This window comes from Pleurodeles waltl, chromosome 5 (assembly GCF_031143425.1).
Source record: "Pleurodeles waltl isolate 20211129_DDA chromosome 5, aPleWal1.hap1.20221129, whole genome shotgun sequence".
NCBI classification, from domain to species: domain Eukaryota; kingdom Metazoa; phylum Chordata; class Amphibia; order Caudata; family Salamandridae; genus Pleurodeles; species Pleurodeles waltl.
This window is the reverse complement of record NC_090444.1, coordinates 1,370,616,395-1,370,632,346: the sequence shown is the minus strand read 5'-3', so window position 1 is coordinate 1,370,632,346 and position 15,952 is coordinate 1,370,616,395. Positions and strand designations below refer to the sequence as shown.

The 15,952-nt window shown below is 45.1% G+C and overlaps 1 protein-coding gene across 1 annotated transcript in view; it reads left to right on the top strand.

Moving 5' to 3' along the window:
• The window catches only part of LOC138296482 (uncharacterized), a 1,064,486-nt gene that overhangs the window by 454,383 nt on the left and 594,151 nt on the right, over positions 1-15,952 (top strand). The window contains exon 36 of the mRNA XM_069235627.1: positions 9,507-9,770. Coding sequence (XP_069091728.1) covers positions 9,507-9,770 — 264 coding nt within the window. The remainder of the gene's footprint in view (positions 1-9,506; positions 9,771-15,952) is intronic.

The following is a 15,952-nucleotide window of genomic DNA, read 5'->3' as shown; positions in this document are numbered from 1 at the left end:
TCCGCGCCACGGTCAGCCTACTGCCACAGTTGAGAAAACAGGCCCTCCAATGGGCCGCCGAGGACCCTTTCTACTCCTGCGGCCAGGTAGTATTAATGTGCAGAGATTTGTTCGCTCTCACTCATTGTTCTCCTTGCATCTCATCTTCATAGTGCACGTGTGAGGGAGGGCCGGTGCATCCTCGCCACCGCTGTTCCTGAGAAGTTTGTTCTATGGTTGTGGATCTCTGCCTTTAGTAAGGTCTCACCACTTCCGAGAGGCCGTATGAGGCCGCGTTTACCTCTCGCTGTAAGGCACAAGTTTTCCTTTCTGTTTTCTGCACAATGTGTGTCAGGTGTAAATCGGGAAGAGAGGATTACAATATGCTGGGCTTTTACGGCATAGAGAAAGCCAGGATCATGTAGGATTAGGTGGTCGAGGGCAGGAGCTTTTCAGAGATGCGTCCAGTTGGCCATGTTGTTTGCCACCCCCCCCAATAATGCATGTCTTCAAAGCATTATAACAACCAAATCATGTCCAATATGTAATGCTCTTGGTTCATGCTCTAAGAGGGAGATAGGGACAGGGACAATCAGAACCAACCATAGCTGCACCTTTGAAGGGCTGCCCTGGGGATTATGACCCCCTTACCGCCAGCCTGTTTCTGGCGGTTGGCACCGCCAGGAAGAGGCTGGCGGTAAGGGGTGTCCTGGGGGCCCCTGCACTGCCCATGCCACTGGCATGGGCAGTGCAGGGGCCCCCTAACAGGGCCCCAGCCAGGTTTTCACTGTCTGCATAGCAGACAGTGAAAAGCGCGACGGCTGCAACTGCACCCGTCGCACGGCCGCAACACCGCCGGCTCCATTAGGAGCCAGCTCCTGTGTTGCGGCCTCATTCCCGCTGGCCCAGCGGGAATGTCGGAATGGGGGCCGCGTGAGTGCGGCCGCATTGGCGGCCGCATGGCAGTTTTCGCCTGGTGACCCCCCATGTGCTTTTACCGTTTACTTTACCCTCTTGCTGCCTTGTGTTTGTCAGTTGTTTAATTACTCTTTGTTACCCAAGATTACTGTAAGTCCTATGATTATTGTGTGCTGTTGCTCTGGCAAGATTAATATGACTGCTCACTAATTGAAGAATCATTGAGACAGACGACAGATGATGGTGCTGTTATTTTGCAACTCAGTGTTGCATGTATGCAGAGTAATGACCACAAAATGTCCTTGTTAAAGATCAATTAAACATTGGTGGAGAATTAGTTGAGTAGCTTTGTTTGTGAAAATACTTAATTTAAATATCATTAAGAAGATGTACCAGTGTGTCTGACAGCTTCTATCTGACAAATGTGTTGCATATGGGGAAACATATTCAGTAGCATACTGTTGGGTTTGTGTACCACAGCATTCAAAGCAATGATAAAGCAAACAACCCATGTCAACTGAAGATGCCCTGAGGTTGCTAACCACATCGCAGACTTATCTGTTTTGAATGAAAGAATGGATTGTTTGCAGGGTTAATCCAGTAGGATAAGGAGTGAGGTGTGGCGTTTAGCGGTTGCGTGCAAACTAACATCTTGTATCCAACTGAACAAGATCCTGTCCAGTCCAGGAGAAGTCTGAAAGTAAGGTCTAACTATTGTTGCAGCCCACCTTTTCTTTATTCATGTAAGATATGGCTTCCCCCATAGGGGATCATGGAAGTCCATATTAACTACAGACCATTGCAGCTCCTTTCTAGTGGATGGGGATCATGTAGTAAATCAGATGTACTTACCAGGTGGAAATGTGCTGTGTACCTGCACTGAGATTACCTCTCAACACACACCACAAGATAAGCCTTGTTGAAAGCCTCATGGAAGAAATGTTAGAAAGAAAAGTTACAATGGAAGTTGAAGATTTGTAGTCTTCAGGGAAATACATAACAGTTTCTAAGAAGCATTGGCAAAGCCAATTGGTCTCACCTACACAAGAGCTATTGGCTCAGGCAATGTGTTTTGGCCATTTTGAACACCAGTGTAGCTGCTGTTTGGCATGGCTAAAAGTTGATGACTTGGAGTGTATTAGAGTGTTGTGGAGTGGATTTGTTGGTGGAGGGGAAGCAGAGTGTCGTAGAGGGAAGTAGAGTTCAGTGGCAGAGAGTGTAATAAACTGCAGTGTCGTAGAGTGGAGTGGTGTTTAGTGGCGTGGGGTGGATTAGGATGGAACGGGTTGGAGTTGACTGAGGTAGTGGAGTGGATTGTATTGTATTGGAGTAGAGTCAGTGGCATTTATTGGGTCACAGTGGATGGATTGAAGTGGGTGGGCTGGATAAGGTGGATTGGATTTAATTGATGTGGATTGAAATGGCATGAGGTGGATTGGGGTGGGGTGGGTTGGAATGGGTTGAATTAGATTGGTGTGGGGTGGGTGGATTGGATTAGAGCAGTGATTCCCAAACTTTTTCGACCCGCGGCTCCCTTCACCTTTATTGGCCATTGCCCGCGGCTCCCCATTATGTCACTTTTATTCGGGTAGGCGATGTAAGCCCAGCCTCGGGAGAACTTCAATTTTTCTCCCTCCAAATAATTGGGATGAAGACGATGAAGGTATTGGTAACAAAATAAAAATATAAATTGTTTACTTTAAGAATTTTTTTCAATTCAGTTAAGTCAGAAACAATACAATATTAAGGGCCAAAAATGTTTCCATGAATTAGCAACAGTACTTGATCATTCATCAGTGCTTAATTTGTGCTTGTTTCCGGTGCACAGCACCAGCACTTATTTTTGAGGGCCGCCACTTATTTTTCTGCCTCAAGCATTTACTGCGAGCAAAAGACACATAAGACACATATGGGAAAGACTGAGGAAAAGAGAAAAACAAAATAATGTCACAATGGGAGAAAACAGAAAGCTGCAAGAGTGAGCTGAAGGGGCAGGGAGTGGCTTTAAAATCATTGAAGAGGCTTGAGATGGCTTCAGGATTACACTGCCTCAGTATTCCATTTCCCCACATTTAATTGCAGCAGCCTCATGTTTAAGAGGAGGGCTTTGGGCACCAGCACATTTTTATTTACAAATTAAGCACTGTCGTTCACACTCACACTCTGCAGTTTCTAAATTATTTCAAAGCCTTCAGCTTTTGAAAACTGTGCTTTCCAAGTTCCACTCGGTCTGTACCTCCCATAGCCGTTTTTCTGGCCTCCCAACGAAAATTGCCTTTCCTTGGCAGCAAGACTCAGTAAGTAATCTGATTTGAGCATGCAAGTAAGGGAGGACTGTCGGCCTATAATTTATTTTGGACAATTTAAATAGCATTTTTTAAACACAAATGGGGAAAAAAGGAAAGGTGTGCTTTATAATGAGAAAAGGGCGTCATGACCAACCAGATTGGCCGACACTGAAATAACTCATTTCTGTTTTTTGTAGTTCAACAAAATAAATGCAGAGGCATGGAAACAGATCATGTGCTCCAGTAGTTATACTTAAAATCAGTAAAAATAGCCCCGTTACATAAAAGTTCATACTACTGTCTCTTTTTTGGGCGCAAACCATTCAGTAATAAAAATGTAAATATGTAAATGTGATTGTATTTAGCGACATGCTACAAAACTTAAGAATTTTCTTTAACATCAATGGTGCATCATAAATCTCCCCTGCAAGGCCGTGGAGTGCACGCAACTTGACCCTGACTTCTCCTAGCAAATTAACTCGGTTCATTCCAACTAAACTATTTTCCTGTTTTTCGGACGGGGGCTCCCAGAGGAATGGATTTGTGAAGCAGAAACTGGATCATTGTAAATAATTCTGTCGTTTATAAGACTCTGTAAACACTGTTATCAAAGCCGCCTAGATGAAGTGCAGGATAAGAGGAGCCCCATTTAATTACCACACCGGTGCTGGTTAGGAGAATTTTCTGAGCATTCCTGAAATCTCCGGTCCTGTCGTGCCCTATCTCTCACTCTAGATTCTCCTAATTATTATAATAATACTTACCTGATTTTCCTAAATTCAACAAGGAACTTCAGGGAAACACGTCGGATGTGCGCACTGTTGGATGTGCGCACTTCAATGAGCATGGCCTGATCACACTGCTGTCTTCGCAATTGCTGCACTCCTTGCAACGCCTTAGAAGCGAAGGCTCTGATTGTGTAATTCCCCCACATGAAATGCCAAATTAGTTACTCGCCGCAAAACACTGTTTACCTCGTCCTAAGAGATAATTTATAAACTGCACATAAATCTTTTAAATTGTTCCTGTCATGTTTCCAAAATGCACGTGGCGCCCCTGGCAACTTCTAATGGCGCACCGGGGTACCGCGGCACACAGTTTGGGAACCACTGGATTAGAGTGATAGGATTGGGGTGGGTGGACTGGATTAGAGTGGGGTGGAGTGGAGTGGGGTGGTTTTGACTGGAAGGGGATTGGACTGGACTGGACTGGATTGAACTAGATTGAACTACAGTGGGGTGGGTTGCACTACAGTGGGGTAAACTGGACCGGAGTGGGGTCGATTTGTCTTGAGTGGGGTGGATTGGTTTGAAGTGGGGTGGGCTGGATGGATTGGACTGGGTGGGGTGGACTGGTGTGGGGTGGATTGGAGTAGAGTGAGGTGGATTGGAGTGGACTGGATTGAACTGGATTGGAGTGGGGTGGATTGAAGTGGGATCCACTGGATGGGGTGGACTGGATAGAGTGGACAGGATTGGAGTGGGGTGGGATGCATTGGTGGGGGATTGGATGGGGTCAGGTGGACTAGAATGGGGATGGGTTGGAGTGGGTGAGGTGATTGGAGTGGGTGGGGTGGATTGGAGTGGTGTGAAATGGATTGAGTGGTGTTGGTTGCATTGCAGAGGGGTGGAATGGAGTATGGTGGAATGGATTGGCATGGGGTGAGGTGGATTGGACAGGATTGGATTGCAGTGGGGTGGACTGGATTGGGGAGAGGTGGATTGGATTGAGTGGGGTGGATTGGAGTTGATTGGATTGGATTGGGGTGCGTTAGACAAGGGTTGAGTACACTGGATTTGGGTGAGGTGGACAAGATTGAGGTGGATTGGACTGGGTGGGGGATTGGAGTGGGGTGGGGTGGACTGGAGTGGGGTGGACTCGATTTGAGTGGGATGGATTATGGTGGATGGGAGTGTGGTGGATTACGGTGGAGTGGATTAAGGTGGACTGGAGTGAAATGGATTAAGGAGGATTGCATTGGAAGAATCCGACTCGGACCCTGGATCCCCAGGCTCAGTAAACTCAATTGACATCCTGCCAGTAGTAACTTCTAGGACAGGAGATGAGTTATTGTAAGGCAAATCCACTATTATTGGGGGCCTGCAAGCAGGAGAGAAGGGTGCTTGACACGAAGTGTCAATTCTTAAAGAATAATATTCAGAACAATGCATAGCCTGTCCTACCCTACCACCGCACTTCACATTCCAACTACATCGAAGGTCGGATGGGTGCCTACACGTCTGGCCGCGGGTACCACTACACCGAGTCTCCCTACAAGAGAGTTTTAAATAACTTTGTTATGTCTAAGTTTGGATGGGAGAGGTTTTGCTTCTTATCCGTGAGAATGGGATTTGGGAATTTTTGTTCACTGGGGGATTTAGAGCACTGGTTATTACAGCACCTCTGAGTTAGCCATCATTATTAGACATACTAGCGATGAGGACAGGGAAGGACCTCAAGCTGACTTACTCATCGACATGGCACCTGAAGCAAAGTATAAAATGATCTCCTGGAATGTCCGGGGTATACACTCCTTAGCAACAAGATATAAAATATTCATTGCCAATTGAATATGGAGGAATGTGTTCCTTCCACAACAAGGAAGTCGTGGAAAACGAAAGCGTTGTTTCGCTTTTGTTTTCCATGACTTTGTGGTTCAGGACTCATTGTTCGGGATGCTTCCCAACGGCCCGTGTCTGCATGGGACACACCATATTGGAGAGTTACGCAGTGGAGAGGGGAACACGGTAGGTATGCCCCCTCTCGCCCCTTCTCTTTGCTACAGGGATGAAACCGGTGGCAAGCATGGCCCGAAGGGGTAATCATTACAGAGAAATCCAGATGGGTGTGGTGCTGCAAAAGATAGCTCTATATGCAGATGACCTCCTATAATTCCTAGGCGATACCCACAATGACCTGACTTGGGCGAAAGCAATGTTACGGGATTTTTGTGATATGTTTTAACTGAGAGTTAATTGGCAAAAGTTGTGTTTCTTCCCTACTAAGCCCGAAACACAACCTCCTGTGATATTAAAAGGATTGCTTTGGGAACCTAGATGCCTAAACTACCTGGGGTAAGGATTTATCACACTACACAGAGATCTTTGAGGGAAGCCTGGAGCTAGCTGTGAGAAAGCTAAAGACTCACATAGATTTCTGGAAAACCCTGCCGCTCACGATGCTTGGGCGCATAGCACTGCTGAGGATGGTGGTGCTCCCCTGGTTCCTATACTTGTTCGGAACACTTCCCCTCTGGGTCCCACAGTCCTTTTTTTATGTTGTTAGGCACCATAATAGGGTCCTTTATATGGGGAAGCAGTCGTCGCAGGGTGGCTTTTGCTACCCTGCAGCAACCGTTCAGTAAACGTTCTGAACGTTTTCTCAAACAATTTTGTCAGTTTCTGAAAATGCATACTTCTCTCGTACTACATACATCGATAACCACAACTATCCACCGCTGTTGGAAAACAGGCGGGCGCGAACCTACAGCGCAGCATTGTTGCAGCTATATTGCAACATCTGCTGGTACATTCAAGGCCATAGTATGTCTGTAAAGAGCAATATAAGCGGACTCCATGGGACCGCTGGAAACGTTGAGGGCTCGCTGGGAAGAGGACTTGGGGACTCCTATAACAGAGAGGGCATGGGAAACTATCTTGGAGCGCATACCCAATATATCTAGGAACGCTTGTTTTAAATTGATAGGGTTCTATATACTACATAGGGCCTATCTCACCCCCGAGAAATATAAATTTTTGGGATTCTCTGATGCTGCTTGTACTGGATGTGGAGAGGTGAATGCCAATTCTCTCCACATGTTTTGGGCGTGCCCCTTTCTTACAATATATTGGGAGGGTGACACCACAACACTGGCAAGGCTGACAGAGAAGAAAGTTCCCACAACTCCTGGCCATTGCCTTCTCCACTGGTTTCTTCACACAACTAAAAACAGAATCACTAGTAAATTTCAAGACCTAGCCTCACTACTGGCGAAACCGGAGCTTACACATCACTGGAAAGACCCGAGGGGCCCACAGCTGATAGCATGGACATACGTGAAATGGAAAAATGGTCGCACTGCGAGGGGTCATTGTTGATGAGAGAGGCCCATCGGGGCATTGGTAAAATAGACAACGCTAGGGCATGGGAGTACTAGTTGATGGCCTAAGGAATTTGAACCAAAGATCCCACAATAGTACTCCCACACACACCCACTCGTGAACACCTGTCCTGCAACCCCCCGTAAGCCATGAGCTGGTAAAAAAACATGATCCTTCACAGAGGGTTGGGAGGCGGGGAAGATGGAGGTCGACTGTTAATAATGTATAACTAAGGATGATTAACAATAGCAGTATGTATTGTGTCCTACCTGTTTTTCCCTCCTAGTTGGGGATTGTTGTAATTTCTGGAAAATCAATAAAATATGTTTTAAATAAAAGGAGAATTGCATTGGATCTGTTGGTGCAGAGTGTGTGGATTGGACTGGACTTGGAATGGGGTGGACTGGGTTGGATTGGATTGGAGTGGGGTAGAATGGATTTGAGTGGCTGGATTGAGCTATTGTTGGGGTGGATTGGAGTGAGGCGGATAGATGTGGGGTGGATTGCGTTGGATTTGAGTGGGGCAGATCGAAGTGGGGTGGATTGTTTTTGATTGAAGTGAGACAAGATTGTTTTGGACAGGAGTGGAACAGATTGGAGTGGGGTAGTTTTCAGTGGGGCAGATTGTTTGGGATTGGAGTGGGGTATATTGGAGTGGGGCAGATTGTTTTGGATTGGAGTGGGGCCAATTGTTTTTTTTGGTTGAATTGGAGCATGCTGGAGTCGGACCGATTGATTTGGACTGGAGTGGGGCAGATTGTTTTGGATTAGAGGAGGTCAGATTGTTTTGGATTGGAGTGGGGCTTGTTGTTTTGGATTGGAGTGGGGCAGATAGTGTTGGATTGAAGTGGGGCATATTATTTTGGGTTGGAGTGGTGCAGATTGTTTTGGATTGGAGTGGGACTGATTGCTTAGGAGTGGGGTATATCGTTTTGAAATGCCGTGGGGTAGATTGATTTGGATTGGAGTGGGGCAGATTGGTTTGGAGTGGGGAAAACTGTTTTAAATTGGGGCATATTGTTTTAGATTGGAGAGGGGCAGATATGCGTGGGGAAGACTGTTTTGGATTGGAGTGTGGCAGATTGTTTTGGATTGGAGTGGGACAGTTTCTTTTGGAGTGGTGCAGATTGTTTTGGATTGGAGTGGGGCAGATTTCTTTTGGATTGGAATGGGATAAATCAGAGAGGGGCAAATTGTTTTGGATTGGAGTGGGGCAGATTATTTTGAATTTGATTGGAACTGATTGTTTTGGGTTGGTTGGGGCTGATTGTTTTGGTTTGGAGTGGAGTAGATTGTTTTGGATTGGAGTGGGCAGCTTGTTTTGGAGTTGAGTGGGGCAGATTGTTTTGGATTGAACGGGGCACATTGTTTTAAATGGGAGTGGGGCAGATTGTTTTGTATTGGAGTGTACTGCACAATTATGTGTTAAAACATAGTTTCAGAAATTGCACATAACAAAGAAATAATGTTGCTTTGCAATTTTTAGAACATGATAATCATCATCATTTGAGAACAGTGCCCACCACCAAAAATAAAACAAAAAACATGAGGGCAAAGTGAGAAAAGAAGACTTGGCAAAATAACAGAAAGTTAACTATTGATAATAAAACTTTGCAATGTTGTTTGTCTTGCTGGGCACATTTTTGCTTGTCACACTCCCTCTGTTTGCATGGCACTAAAAGGTAAAAATAACAAAATAGTACCTCAGTCACATCAGGAGCAGTGGATGGGCACTGATTACATTGAATCAATCAGTGCTTGGTCCCTGCTCCTCAGAGAGGAATGGAAATGATGCCAGTCCTGAAGTGACGAATTACGAGGCTGTAAAGAAGAGTGCCAGGCAAGCCAACAAATAGTAAACAACATAAGTGTCTCGTAAGCTATGGTATCGCAGCCTCAACCCTAAAAATGATCACTGTCATATCTCAAACGCATCTCTTCAAATTTAGACGGGGTAATTATTTTAAAATGGCTGACGTTTCTGACACACCCAAGAAGCCAAGTTTAAAACCATCCATCCACTATGTTGCACAGCTCCATCTTTCCAATGCTACTTGTATGTCATTTTAAATGCTCCACCACTTCTGTGCTACGTGTCTATCTCTCTGGTGTATACATTTGTCTGAAAATAACAATACACGATATTCATAAGATAAGGTTTCACTTTGACCCGTGCATTGTGAACAGATACCGTCACAGTGTTATGTCATTTGTGTTCAAGGTGCTGAATTTCGAGGTCTACAAGAATCGAGGAGAAATATTTTTGGTGAAAGAAGATTCGCTTCTTTTGCTGGAAGAGCTGGAAGACGCCCAGGTTCTTCTGGCTCACATGCTAACTTCAAAGGAAATTGACCCATTAAGAGAGGAAGCTACATCATGGGCCGAGAAGTTAAAGCGAGTGGGGGATGTTTTGGAGTTGTGGATAGACGTGCAAGAACTTTGGCAACATCTGGAAGAAATCTTCAGTCACGCCACAATCACCAAGGTGAGGCGTTACAACAGTTATCTAACTTTTATCTATATTCTGCTATATTCCTATTTTCTCTGTATCCGTATTCAATTGTAATGTACATTGCCAGTATTTAGAAGCTTTTAGGAAAGGCCTCTTTATTTCAGGATTTTCAGAATCTGTAAAGGGGACTAACTTTTCATGGGTGTAATAGCTGCTACGTCTTAAACTGACCAAGTGAGCAATGCACATGAGTCTGATTGCATGTAGGGCTATTCGGTGATCTGTTCTTTAGGGTTATCTATTTAACAGCAACAAAACAGTTAATGCTTTAGCATAATTTTCCAAACAGACTATCGAAAAAGGCGCGGGTTTTACAGGCATGTTGAAAAGGGCACTCATCAAATGTTTCAGGTATTTCATGGAGTGTCATGTAAGCCTGATCCTTCTTGGAAAGGTTGAAATACTGGGTAAATATTGTGAATTTATTAGCATAATTTCCCTAAATTACTGGTTAAAAAGCACATCATTTTTACAAGTGACTCACATAATCTGGCTAGGTTATTTGACATTGCCTGCCAATTATATTTATTCACTTGAACCTTCAGTTTCATTTGATTTTCCCATCTTGCCTTTAACAAGTATAATCTCAGTGATTTAGGGCCAGATGTACGAAAGCTTTTTCCCATAGACACAGAATGGGTAAAATCCTTTCGTACATCTGGTCCTTAATGTTTAATTTACTTAGCACGGGCAAGATAGAACACACAAAATCTCAAAATATTAGCCCATCGACTCCCTGGGCATCCTTCAGGTTAGATAGATCTTTCAGAAGATATAGCTACTGATCAGGGTACCAAGACATTACAGGTTCAGGCAGCAGGCATATCTCTTAAATGGGACTTGTTTATATACATAGGTTTCAGACTGCACAAGGCCAGAAAGCTGTACAGATACTGTAATGCCCCCCATGTCAGAAAATATTGGTATAACTTTAGACATAAGGAAATAAAGTGCCCACGATTCTACGTGTATTATCTCAGATAGGTGTTAAATATAATTTGGAAGTGCACTTACGTTTTCTCAAACAATTTTTTCAGTTTCTGAAAATGCATACTTCTCTCTAGCTCTTTAAAAAAATAATTTGTCAAGTGCTGCTGCGCACGAGTGCCTTGATTAGATATATTTTGCCTTGTGCCAAAGCATAACTATCACATTCCAGGGATGACCATCATATGTGAGCCATGGCCACCAGATGTCCAAGATGTCCATCAAGAGCCACGGATTGGTACCCGATGTTAGAGATTAGCACAAAAGGTCAGGAGTGCCCATCAGAAAACATGTGCCCACATGTATATGAATTTATTCATGTCTTTCAGCATGTCTATATATGCATGCATAATTGGCTTTGTGTCCGTGAGCATGTGTTTGTGAGATTTCGGTTACTCCTATTATGTTTTTTTCTTGGCCCCCAGTCAGCGACAATATTTCCAATAGGTCTTTTGGGCAACCAATAAAACAACAGGTGTCCCATGACCCCTCACTTCACCCCCAATATCTTCCCTGAAAATATGGCCATATTGAGATGGACAATCAGTCCTTCCTGGCAAAGACTTACCAGGCTATTGGTAAATTCCCTTTTGCCTACACCCAGATTGTGCATAATGTTGGGGATGGTTATCATGACGAAGTCTATAAATCAAGGAATGTCCACAGTATGCAGAGGTGGATATAGTTATACAGGTATGGCCACCACTGTGACACTAGACATTACTATTCCAGATATGGCCACGATATCCCGGATCGGCTCAATATATGGTAAGAGAAGTCACAGTTACATCTGGTACCACAATGCGAGAAATTCTCACCAATATGCATGAGAAGGCACCTGTTATGCAGAAATGGCCATCATTTTGCCAGTGATGCCCACAGTATGCCAACCAAGCTCACTGTATGTCAGAGAGAATCATAATTATGCCAGGGAAGGCCAACATTCTACAATGGAGTGCGCACAGTATATCAACTATATCTGCCAACATGCCAACATGCCAGGTAGCGTCACCATTATACTAGGACGCTTAGAAAAGGCCTGCACACAGATTCACATACACTCTTGTTGTGTCACACTGTTATTTCCTATTGTGTCAAGCCTATATGGTTTCTGACCTGTGGCCCCCAATCTCTGAGGTGTGACACTTTTGCATATTGTCATATGTTTTATCACAATGTTATGCATATGTTATTATTACCAGTTACCTCTTTCTCTCTAAATATATAGATTTATGGTCCATATGTGCATTTCGTATGGATGCTTTTAATCCCAGATTCCTCAATTTGAATATTCCCCAATCACCAGTCGGAATCTGGAAAACGTATCCATAGCAGTGCTCTGCATGCTGCTTGGTGTTGTTGTGAGATTGCGCTTAATCCACATTGCCATGCAAGTGACGGATTGGGGCTGCATAAAAGCTCCACTCCTGGACACTGATGTTAGTTCTTTCTTTCCCCACGTTCCTACATAGATAGGAGCTCTACATCCAACTTTGTCAGTTTTTTTTACAACTTTTAAAGTACATCTGACTTCTCCAGTGCTGGAGAACGATGCCCACACCCAAACTGACAGGTCTCAAGCCATACCACGACTGCAGGAAGCAATTGTCTGAAATGGATCCACACAAGGTGTCTTTGGTGTCTCGGCTTGGGCCACAACTGTAACTCGTGCGATAAGTGGGACTTACATTTGTGGCCCAAGGGGGATCTGAGACAGGAGACAGAGCTGTATGTTGCTGTATGCAAGAACTTGTGGCCTTCCCAGAGGTTCCTCTCCATGTTGTGGCCCTGGACTTAGTCCTGGACCTAAGGCTGTACCTGTGACCACTGAACTTCACACTCCAAATAGAATGGTATGTTGACGTCAGAGTGCAAGCATAAGAAATTGAAGTTTGGTTCGACCCCATACCACCACTCTGAGGCAAAAGAGGAGGTGCAAGGTCATCACAATGTCACTCGTACCCCTTCGAAGTCTCTGGCCACAAAACTAGTTGTTGTGCTGGCCCAGTGCGCCCCATATTTCCCATGGCTTCGTCATCCCCACAGCAGATCGAGGCCTTCAAGGAGACTATGCTACATATATATGTGCTTTCGGGTCCCTCTGGTGTTCCTTCAGAACACATAGAACCACAGGGACCTCCAGATGGGTTGCAGCTGGTGGGTCCATCCTCTGTACTATCCCCTTATGACTCATTACTAGGCCAACCGTGATGTGATACGGACTTATACTTTTGCCCCAAGATCCACAACAGTCCACGCTTCCCTGACACCGGTGCTGACACCATTAATACTGGAAGATATCCAAGTGCTGATGCCTATGTCAGACAATTAACTGACTTTAGCTCGAGTGCAAGCAATGTCGTGCTACGAATTAACAAAAGCATTATCAGTCGTCATGCAACCTCACTCTAACTCCAGTGCCTCTGACATGTACCACTTGCCAGTAAAAGCTCCATTATCTCTTTAGTTCTGATCATGTACCAGAATAGGGGACACCCCAAGATGTTGGTAATGATGATGATGATGCTGATGGGGATGGCTTGCTCCGCCCTCTTTATAGTGATGATGCTTTATTCATTGATTTACAAATGACAGTGGGCTTTACACCTCACCTGAGACAGAGCCTGACTCACCACTTGGGTCACCAGCAGAAGAAAGTGCCTCATTTGCGGTGATGGTCCAGAGAGCAGCTGAGGTACTGGAATTTCAGCTACTTTAAGTTGAGATCAAAACAATTGTTCTGAAGGAGATTTTGCAGCCCCCACCAACAACGTCGGAGCCCTTGCTTCCTTTATAACAATGCCCTGATTGATACCTTGTTGGCCTCATTTTTTTCAATCTTGTCTTTGCCTGTCCTGTGAAAACGCAGGTGGCAGACTTCACAGTCTGACACCTTGTGGCCAAGATCTCCTCACCAAACACTCCACTCCAGATTCTCTTAGTGGACAGCCCTCTACCAGTGAAGTGTACCCAAACTCCTTTCCTGCCACTCCTCTGGATAGGAAATCCAAGAGGATTGATGCTTTGGCAAGAGTATGTTTTCTATTGCCAGTTTAGCACTGCTGTTTGTTTTCTGGGCCTCTACAGACATGAGACATGGCCAACAAAACCTTGCTGGTGCTTTCAGAAGACCTTAATATCTCTTTAGCCCAGATGATTCATGTTGGGCACGACACAGCCAAACATCTTATCGGTTCAAATCTGTATACTAAAAACTTTCTGGGGAGGGCAATAAGTACTAGTGTTGTCCTTTGTTACTTTGCGTAGATGCTTTCCACACGTTTTTCCGGCATTGAAGAGGTTTCCTCCGTGGATATGCCTTTTGATGGGTCCCGTTTTTTTGGGTGAGAAGGCAGACTCTGCGTTGGAATGGTTAAAGAACAGGATAACTATGGCACGCTGCTTGGGGCTGTTGAACCCTGCCAAACATTTAATTTAGAGGACTGGCATGTAGTCAGCCTTCCCAACCCGTGATGCAGCAGATATCCCAGTCCTTTTGAGTATATGGACTTGGGTCTGACATGCAACATGCAGGCCATCAAGGGGCATTGGTATTGCAGTTCTTCTTCCTCTTCAACAACCGCCAAGCCACTTTAGTTTTCTCTTAGTGGTGCATGCCCAACTGGGGGGCAGGGTTCAACATTTTTTCCCACGTTGGCGACCCATCACATCCGACAGATAGGTCTTACAGATCATTCAGAATTCCTATGCCATGACTTTTCTTTCTGCCCCACCAACTATCCCTCCTGCACCCGAGCAAATTTCAAATGAAATTTGCCTATTCTGTAACTGGGGGTGTATTGCTGCGCTCTGAAGTTGCTATCAAGAGATTTCAGACCCAAATTGGAGGGAGTTGTTACTCTTACAGTTTCCTCGTTCTGAGGCATATTTTCATATACCTGTCCTGCAGTCCCACAGATGTTATCTGTGGTCCAAAGTAGGCCAGGAGCATTTTCAGTTGTGGTGTTCCACATTGACCTCACCAGCACCCCTCAGGTGTTTGTGAAGGCAGTGGTCGCTGGCCTTCTTCAGTGGTCAGGATACCAGTATTTCTGTGCATCGGTGTCTGGCTGTTGAAAGCAGGCTTGCCACAGTCAGTCATAGACCACCTCTGGATGACAGTGAATATCTTGACATCATTGAGGTTCACTGTAAATGAGCCAAAGTTTCACCTTACTCCCTCAGAGAGACTTCCATTCATTGGCATGATCCTGGAAACAGTGGAGTTAAGGACTTTCCCTCCTCCACAATGAGTCCAGGACATTGGGGATATGATCCGATGTTTTAGGTTCAGTCCTGGATCATGGTGAGAGCAGCTCTGAGGCTTCTTGGCATCCTGGCCTCCTGCTTAGTCCCAATCAGCTATGCCAGATGGCCCATGTATGCATGCTCTGCAATAAAATTTGAAGTTCCAATGTGCTTAGAATCAAGGAATTCTGACACCTTGAAATCTGCTATAGTGGCTCCTAAAACACAATTGGTTCAGTGTCAGGCCTCTCTGTCTTCCCCATGCAGAACAGCCAGTGGTGATGGATGCATCCCTGTTGGGCTATGGAGGTCATCTGGAGGAGGTGGAGATCAGGAAACGCAGGTCTCGAGCGGAGGACTGGTTCCACATTAGGCTGCTCAAGTTGTGAATCATTCCTCTTGACCTGAAAACTTTCCTGCTGCCCATCAAGAGGAGACTGGTACAGGTTCTCACAGACAACACCACCACCATGTGGTACTACATTCCAAAGTTGCACAGGGCCTTTCCAACAGTGGGAAGAACCTTGGCTAGATATATTTGCTACAGTTGAGAACTCGCAATATTTAAAGTTTGCACATTAGAGTTTCCGTAAGAACACACGGCTGGATTGGAATATGGTACCCCTGTACTCCTTCCCTCTTTTGCCATGATTTCTGAAAAACATCAGGAATGACTGGGCCCAAGTCATCCTGGTTGTTCTGGATTGGACCAGAAGAGCATGGCACCCAGACCTTCTGGTCATGAGCATCTGTCCTCCAATCCGACTGCCACTTGGAGCGGACCTCCAATGTCAGCAACAGGGTAGGATCCTCCACCCGAATCTGTGCAGTCTCCACCTACATGAATAGAGGTTAGGCTGTGGCCTCTGACTTCATTTGATCTGCTGCATGCAGTATTGGATGTCATCCTTGCTGCATCC